This window comes from Rhea americana, unplaced genomic scaffold, assembly GCF_003343005.1.
Source record: "Rhea americana isolate MKP2758 unplaced genomic scaffold, rheAme1 scaffold_14, whole genome shotgun sequence".
NCBI classification, from domain to species: Eukaryota; Metazoa; Chordata; class Aves; order Rheiformes; family Rheidae; genus Rhea; species Rhea americana.
Window position 1 is genome coordinate 9,240,173 of NW_028185483.1, and position 9,162 is coordinate 9,249,334.

The 9,162-nt window shown below is 34.7% G+C and overlaps 1 protein-coding gene across 1 annotated transcript in view; it reads right to left on the reverse strand.

Annotated features, from left to right (window-relative positions):
- OPA1 (OPA1 mitochondrial dynamin like GTPase) overlaps positions 1-9,162 on the reverse strand; it is a 56,879-nt gene that overhangs the window by 29,408 nt on the left and 18,309 nt on the right. Inside the window, exons 11-21 of the mRNA XM_085298674.1 lie at positions 8,840-8,920; positions 8,341-8,415; positions 7,883-7,954; positions 7,656-7,755; positions 6,982-7,112; positions 6,381-6,453; positions 6,218-6,290; positions 5,407-5,522; positions 3,908-3,972; positions 3,194-3,270; positions 285-450 (exon numbers count right to left, since the gene is read on the reverse strand). Coding sequence (XP_085154800.1) covers positions 285-450; positions 3,194-3,270; positions 3,908-3,972; positions 5,407-5,522; positions 6,218-6,290; positions 6,381-6,453; positions 6,982-7,112; positions 7,656-7,755; positions 7,883-7,954; positions 8,341-8,415; positions 8,840-8,920 — 1,029 coding nt within the window. The remainder of the gene's footprint in view (positions 1-284; positions 451-3,193; positions 3,271-3,907; positions 3,973-5,406; positions 5,523-6,217; positions 6,291-6,380; positions 6,454-6,981; positions 7,113-7,655; positions 7,756-7,882; positions 7,955-8,340; positions 8,416-8,839; positions 8,921-9,162) is intronic.

Sequence of the window (9,162 nt, forward strand, 5' to 3'; positions counted from 1 at the left end):
TTTTGTTTTTAATATGGAAGCATTCACTAGAAGAGCGAAATAACTTCCTGTTGTATATGCTTCCTGACATGAAGATTATGCCAACTTCCAGACAGGTAAGCAGGTTAGAAGAACTTCAGACAGTCCTTCAAGCTATCACTTTACATCGCTGGAAGCCATACTCTCATTTAACAGACTTCGAACAGAAAACTTTTTTGTTTGTTTTTAAATGAAAGGTATGGTAAATAGGAGAGTGAAACACATCTTTATTTACATAGCTGAAATATCTTAAGTGAAGCTCTAACCTCTACTGCTTTATTAGGCAGCTGCTTGTCAGTCCACTGCTTCAGTTTGATATCCACAGTGGTGTTAAATGTCCCTGAGTTCATAGTCTGTGCTGCTGGAAGGTAGATATTCTCAATCACATGAGTAGATACCCTCTCCCACAATGTTTTCTGAAGAATCTCCTCCCTAAAAAAAAGAAGTTAACACATAAGATGGCTTCCAGTACAAAGTGTTTAACAGGTAGGCACTGAAATTATGAAAAACACTTGAGAGAATAAACATATAGAACACAGGAAATTTTCTTTAACATCAGCTCACAGCTTCAATGAATGTTCTTGAAACTACGGATGTAGCTACACATTGCCTTCAGCTGCAAAAACATCTTCAGAAGTTCACCTCTGTGCTGCTTGTGGATCCTACTGCACTGAATAACATTCCTTGCACCCTTTATTTACACCAGTATAACCATGCYGAGTTGTGTAGGCAAGTGCATGGGAGGCGGGGGAACGACAACGAAGCAGACTATCAAGCACCCAAATGATTCGACTAAAAATTCCACACTCCCAAAACAAWGTGTGTGTGGCTTTTGTTTCTGTAGCATTCTGATTTGTTTGTTGGAATGTGCCAYATTTTTCTACTTGGGATTTCCATTGGTTGTTGATTGTTTCCAAGCTTAATAAAYGATGAAGCTGAGAATTCCAGTCTTTCATCAATATATCTACTGACATGCATTTGTAAATGTGCCTCATGTTGMTATAAAACTAAGCATCACTTTCCTACTTAAGGTGCATTTGCAAATTTAATAATGGAAGCATTATTAATCTGAGTTCAATCTTTTTAAATGACCATAAACTTACTCTGGAAACTTTGCAGATGTACTCAGACCAATCAACTGAGTCAGTATAGCACGTAGCCACTGTACACAGAGGCAGTCATGCTCCTTCTGCTTTCCTTGTTTTTTTTTTTTTTTTTTTTGGTTAACTTTATGCTGGTTCAGTACGGTAAGTCCTACTACTAATGGGTCATACAAAGGCCAGAGATGGTGGAGGCGGGAGCTGAGAACCCAAGAGTAAAAAGAGCAAGGGACAGAACTGCCTTTTTGGTGGTACAGGAAAGTCCATTTCTTCCAAATGGGCTAAAATTCTGGACACGAACCTCCTCTGTGAWAATATCCCAATTCTAACTATGCCATCCCAGAAGAACGTCTGACAAAGAACTTCTCATAAATGTCATTCCTTCTGTCTCAAAAGCAGCGTGATTCAGTATTTTTCTTTCTTGTTTAGGCATCCTTCTTATTTGAGTTTCAAAAATTTTGAAGTTGTCCACCTGACAAGCCAGTAYAAATGAGGGTCAAGGCTTTTAGTTTCTCTACTGTTGGAACAGATTTCTGGAATATTTAGGCTAGTAAAAGTACTTAYATAAAACTAAAAAGAATTGAAGTTTTTAAATACATGGAAAAATTCACAAGTATAAACTAATATTTCTATCAGTAATAATTGTTCTGCATAAGAATCTTTCTTCAAAAAATACACACTCTGATCAAAAATAATCACCACTAAAGGAAGTAAGGATGTAACAAAATAACTTCACTTAAAGGATATGGTAAAAATCATCCACTATGCATTTTGCCACTTAAAAATGCACTCTAAGGGAAGGGCAGTGCTCCAAATAAGAGCAAATGAAATCTCATTCCTTCTTTATTGATGTATCAATAAAAGCACATTTTTACTTTACTTAATCCAATCAAACTTAATTGAAAGGAAYGGAAATTTTTATAGGAAAGAAATGTTTGTATTCATCAAATGCACTGATGTTTCTAGGCTGTATGCAACAGCTAAGAAAACTATGTTTTTATAACTCAGATTTCTAATTATACTTTATAAGGTCATTAACTGTTATAAAACTAGAATCAGCACTACATTCTAAGACTCAAAAGAAAAACACAGAAACATTCATTTTTTGTTTCGTAACACACCAAATCAACAACATAAAATGAAGCAGACTGGACACAGCCCATCGTACTTTAGCATCTATGACACAGTCAATTACAGCAAACACCAAAATGGCAACATCTGCATTACATTTGTACTATAACATGAATGCAGACTAATACTCTAACTACAACACATTTTCGCAACACATTCCTATGTCTGGACTTACTCAAATGTCATTACAACTAGTCGTATCACCTTAGTTCTCAATCTATCACCAAGTGGCAATTCACTTCAGGTTACTTTAGTCAAAAGGCCCTGAAGGAAAACTTTGTGCTTGTCAGCTCTGGTACAGGCTGTCATCAAAATAACCCTTTAAGTGGCTATTCTGTCCTCAGACTGCATCTACAGTAGCTTTACTACATATTTTGGCTAACGTCTCTTTCTCACACCTCTTTCTGGCTTACAGAGAGTAAGGTGGTGGGGTATGTGCTAGTCAGGATATAGGTTACCTAGGAGCTCTACATGTAGGATGAAATCCAAGTAAGTTGATTTCACAGACAGGAATTATGTAATCTTTAACTTCCACATCTCTGATTCACAGAAACAGATTTTTTTTTCCAAGGTCATTAAGATTATTTTGGTTAGTAGTTACGGTTACAGGAAGTTAAGAGGAATTAGATTCGTACTTCAAATTAATATTTWAAAACATCATTATTATGATTGCTCTTTTTCATTTTGAGAGAATAGCTGTTGTTTATCTTAATGTATAAAAAGAGAACGAAACAAGAACTGCCATCATCTAATTTGTGAGAGGGAATTATACAAATATTTGCTCATTCAGAATAATAGATTACTTCTGCATGGACAAAGGAAATACGTATTGGAAGTTAACCTTTAAAATATATAGCTTTAACAAACAAAATTCTTAAATATGAAAAGGAACTGTTCTGAGAATAACATAACTTTGTTAACTGAAAAAAAAAATGTTACTGTACCAGTGCTTTGGTGTGACCTGAGTCAGACTTATGACTTCATCAAGAATCTCATTCTTGGCTTTTTCAAACAGTTCATTCTATGCAAAAAGAAAAATATGAAATAATATGATTTTATTTTAAGTATAGTTTGACCATATTTTCATACAAAGAGTAACAAAAGCCTTTTCTTTTGGCCTTTAAGCCTAAGATGATACCTTCTGGTCATGTTCTGGACAATGTATGTGCTTGTCATAAGCTACCCTGGTAAACCATGCATCTTCCCACCCATCTGTTGCATGCCGCTGGCCAGGCAGGGCATTTGAATATTCAGGGACTCTATAAAAGAATTAGAGAATGGGATCATGATTGTTTTGTAATTGTCTGTCTGTCTGAAAGAAYAGGGAATGTAACTTATCTTTGCCAGTTTTAACTATTACAATCAAAAAGAAACAGATCTATTCCAGTGGGTAAAATAAATCAAATAAACATATAGTAGAAGTGTGAGTTTATTTTTGTTAAGGGTTTAATYATCACAGTTTTGAAACACACTATTTCATAGTAAGGAGAGCTCAGTATTTCTTTCCCCTAGAATCATTTACATTGTTCTCACATTTTAAAATGCTAGTACTTTATGATAATTTTAAGAAACCTTTAAAAAKTAGATTAAATGGAATGAATTATAATCCAGTCTTCAATACTTTATACCATATAATTTAAACATGAAACAGAATTTACCCTGTCAAGCTCTCGCAATCGGGGGTAGTTGTTTTTCCATTCAGTCTCAAGATTAAAACGTGTGGCTGTGAAAGAAAAATCACAAACACGGCCTTAAAATTTGTGATTATCTATAGAAACTTCATTACTATTTTAAAAGTTTAGCAGTTCTTCAAATTCCCACAAAACTTGCTTTTGACAAGCCCATCTAGAATTTCAAGTGTCAAATACAACAGGAGGCATTAGAAAGATGTGGTTTTTTATTACCTACAGTGCAAACTTGGAAGTGCTCCATAGGAAAAGGGGAGGAGTTGCATTTTAAACCATAATTCTACATATTAATCAATGCTTGAATGATGTTTTGTATTATATCACCTAAAGTTATGATATATCTGCCATTAATTTGACTGTTTCATGTTAAACAAATGCATTTCTTTGGAACTGCACATTTACCAAAAGCTTTCTCTGCAGTAGTAAATATTTCACGACTTGAAAAGTAATACTTTCAAGTAGTAGAACTTGGGGAAAAAACGGTATGAGAACAATTTCACAAAACTGTCACATAACTTATTTTAAAGGTCTTACTTTCACAGCATTTCTAATTCAGAATGATTCAGAAGAGAACATTCATAACCCAAAGTCACATTCACATGCCGGTACAAGATAGTAAGTGACTGGCTAGGTAGCAGCTCTACAGAAGGTGACCCAAAGGTCCTGGTGAACAGCAAGCTGAATGCATGGTCTTGCAGCAATGATGGCCAACTACATACTTGGTTGCATTAGCCAGATCATGGCCAGCAGCTCAACAGAAATGACTGTTCCCCTCTACCCTTTACCTTCGATAAATAGCACTAATGAAAGTTTCTGGGCAGATTGCTACTTAAAAAATAAATAAATAAATTATTCATGTAGATAAAAAGTTAGCTTTAAACGATCCAAATCAGATCTACAACTCTAAGTATTTCAGTGAAGACAGTATTTATAAAAGGTATTTAAAAGACCTTCAACCAACAGGTTATTTTCTGTCAACCTGTATACTAAAAACAATGTATAAATATTCATTTAAAGTGTAGCCGATTTATTACTACCAGATAAAAAGCTATTTTTATTACTACCAGATAAAAAATTATTTGTCAATTCATTCTCCTTTACAACTAAATTACCAGATTCATTAATACAGGAATCAACTGTTTGGCCTAAGCATTACTGCAATAGTAAGCTCAAATTTCTGCAGAAGGAAAGATTTGTTGTTTTATGCACTTTCCCCAGTTGGGCAGAATAACTGGATGCAATACTGTACTTCCTAGCCAACATATGGAGAAGGTAAAATTATTTGATCCTCTGACATGTGATCATGACATGTCACCATAATCTCATGAAAAACTGCAATTGTACAAAATACATAAAACACATGGGCCCAAGCATGCTGACAAAATAGCATTACGTGTCTGTGGAAAAATTGCCTAACAGCAAGTTGCTCTTTCATTTGGGTCTTGTGAAACACTGTAGAAAAAGTTTACCTTTAAAGGCATCTGCCTGCTGTTCCACAGACTCTCTCACCATTTTCCAAAAGCAATCTGACACAGCAAGACTCAAGTTTTTTGTTGTTACCTGGTGTGCCTTCAGCATACATGTCCTGGAAAGAGACACAGCTACAGGAAATTCTTCTGCTTATACTCATCCTTYTCAGTTCCTCATTTTCTCTTCACAAGAATAAAGTTTTACTAAACTAAAAACCAGGTTATTTCTTCAAAATACTCAATGCAGATAATCACTAAGTCAAGAGGAAAAAAATCCCTAACAAATACACTGCAACCTCTATAATAAAAGATACTTCATTCCCCAAAACCATGCCATTTACTTTCCCGAGAAGTCCAGGCTTGTCACATCAAAAATTCTCTGCTCAATGAACTTCTGACAGAACACTCAAGCTAACTCTTTGAGTGTATCACTGTCCTCACACCAAAGGAACTGATCTTTACAATGCATTAAAGTTGGCATGTAGGGCTGGATTCATTCCTCCTGCCTGTCTCAGGTGCCTAGACATAGGTCAGGAACATGGTTCTTCTGGAGCCAATGAAAAGATACAGAGGCTCAGACCTGCAGTAGAATGAACTGCTGCCTGAAGGTGTGTGTCTGTCTCTTTCCACTGACTTACCATGTTCACTAGGAAATCAGGCTAACTTGTTCACTACCATCCYGATTTTTAAGTGGAAGAGATCTCAAATTACATTCCCATATCACAATCCTTGTAAAAAATTCAACTAGAAAAACTGACGTAGCATTTACCAGCATGGGTTCATTTTAGTAGAAGAATAAATAGCAACATACTTTAAGAGCTTTGAATTTTGAAAAAACTCCTCTTCATACTCCTTAATAGAGTCAATACTTTCACTGCTGTTTCCTGCAGGAAGAAAAGAGCGTTGCAACAGTTTCAGAGAGACAATTATTCTATACTATGAAAGAGAAAATAAGTAGAGGTATAACTCTTTACCTTTTCCTGTAACAACTGCAAAATAACCCAAAGCTTTCATTGGGAAAAGCTTGCCTTCAATTATTTGCTGGATCTAAGAAAATAAAGGATAAAAAATGGGTGACTTTGTATAAAGACATTCATTCCTTTATTGCAGTTTTAAAGTCAGCTCTAATTATATGTATACATAAATTACTACAAGAAGCAGTTTGTCACAAGACTAAGTTCTACCGGTATTTAAAAGAAAAAAAAATGATCACTAAAAGGCATGAAASTAATAGGACACAAAATAGCTAAATATAAAGTAAAGTGAAAAAAGCAGCACAGCTTTAAAAGAGAGAGTAATCCTATTGCAAAATATTCTAAAGCCTCCCAGGAAATGAACTTGCTCATGTGGCCTGCGTGAAAGGAATCCTCTAATAGCAATCTTCAGTCAGGCTGTGACTTGACTGAACTCATACAGCTGATCACTAAAAGCAAAGCCTGAGACACAATAAAACAATACAAATTTGTATTAAATACAGAAATAAACACCGAGGAACATGCAAAATAGATAGGTGAAGTCAATACTTTTGACTGTGTCTCAAGTTTTTGTGTGTGTGAGACTTCAGTTTCAACTCACCCTGCTTGGGCTAGTCACATTTTTCTCAGCAAGATCAACTTTAGTCAACACAAAAATTGTCCTTTTTCCTTGGGGATCCATTTGGCTGACTAAGTCAGTGACAATACTGCGTTCTGCATCCACTGATCCATCTATAAAAGGAAAAAAGTACACACACACGAGCATTATACTTTAGGGACTACAAAATCTAGCATCCTGAGCATGCAGTACTGAAGATACAGTAGGCAGGAAAAGAGTTTCATGTTACTACTAAAAAGAGAAAAGTGTCTGTATTCAGCTTTTAGTACACACAAATAGAATTTTCTTTGTTCCTAGCACCATAAAAATTTGGTTTACTGTAGTAGGATAAGTCTCCATCAAAACTAAAATTTAAACTGCCTACAAGCTTGTTCAAAATGTCTGCTATCCTTTCATTGTCTGCTATCCTCAAAAACATTTTTTGAGAAATCTTGAATTTGATCATGATCATTTTCTTTTTAAATGCTAAAAATTTTACTGAAGTTTTTTTGCTGTGACACTAGAAGTGCCTTAATTTATAAACAGAAATTCCACAATTGGTACACAATACAAATTCTCACACATCAAAAAGAAACAGGAGAGCTTCATACAGAGTACAAGAATCTGAACAAAAAAAAAAATCCTGCTACTTGAATTACCATCTARACTTCAATTACCTTGAATACAGAGGATGATGGCATTAGGATTCTGCATATAGGCCTTGCTGATGCTAAAGATAGTTTCCTTTGTATCTGGAGCCATACCTGATGTCACAGTCTTCAATACACATACATGTATTTTAAAAGGARAACAACAAAGCAAAAATGTCAAAAAAAATAAACACTCTCACCAATAACTATGTTACTTACAGTTCGTGCACAGATTTATCTTACTGTATACTTACACTAATGACACCTGGTAGATCAACCAATACCATTCTCTGCAAACCAGGACCTTTCACACTTAAGGAGATGGTCTATAAAATAAAATAGAGATGTTTATACATATACACGCATATATGTATCTACTTTATTGTACTATGCATAATATATAGTATACTATAGTGTAATATATATTGATATAGACTGTCTTTTATATAACTACACACATTTAAGAATTTCATAGCAGATGCATCAAAACACATTTACATAAACATATGCTTTAAACCAGCAACWGTTTGTAATTTGAAAAAGGAAATCAAATGTTATATTCACATATTTGTGGCATAAAACTGATTTTAACAATTCAAATACACTTTGTATAYAGCAAAATCTCAAGAATATACAAACTACATTGGTCAGTCTCATATTTGAAGGAACACTTACAAAAGATCTGCACRTGTAGATATTTGGCAAGTCTTACCTCAGTGCTAACAGTGCATCCTTCTTTTACGCTATTTCTCATTCTGATTTCTATTTCATTTCTCAAAGCTGCAAGCTGTTTTGACAAAAGCAGAATGTCAAAYGTAAATTCTTCATAACCGTGACACCAACATAATTAAAAAAGATGACCTAAGGATTATGTAAGATCTTTGCTTGTAACTGCTAACTAGGTCTCAAATGCATTTGGTAAAAATGCAAGTTGAATAACTAGTTTAGTGCCCATTTACAAAACAAGTTACCTGTCCACCCTTGTCTATTCCAAAAAACATCCTGACACAGGAGCTCTTCCTCTATTCTATGCACTTCAGTACTAGCCAAAAAAATCATACTGAGAGATAATTCAGTATTTAATTTAATACATTGCCCCATTCAACATGTTTCACTCTAATAAAACAGGGTATAACAGTCCTTAAAGACATTTATTTTTTCAGAGAATTAATCAATAACACGCTAAGTTTAAGCCACATCTTTATACTTACATCCTCTTCCTTGGTCAGATCAAACTCCCGAGAGCTGTCTTTGAATAAAGCCACATGGTGGGGACCTTCGCTAAGGGTTACCTAAATGTTGTAAAAGCCTTACTTGAGAAAGCATGGTAAATCTAACACAGAGAAACATCAGAAGTATATGAAATATATATGGCCCACTACAAAAATACAACTGTATGTAATRCTTATTTAGAACAGGACTATTTATAGTACATAATGTACATACAGAACTTACAGTAAGAACTATTATTACTCTGTGATGGTATGTATGTATCTTACAGAGGCTTRCAGAATCATAGAATCAGTAAGGTTGG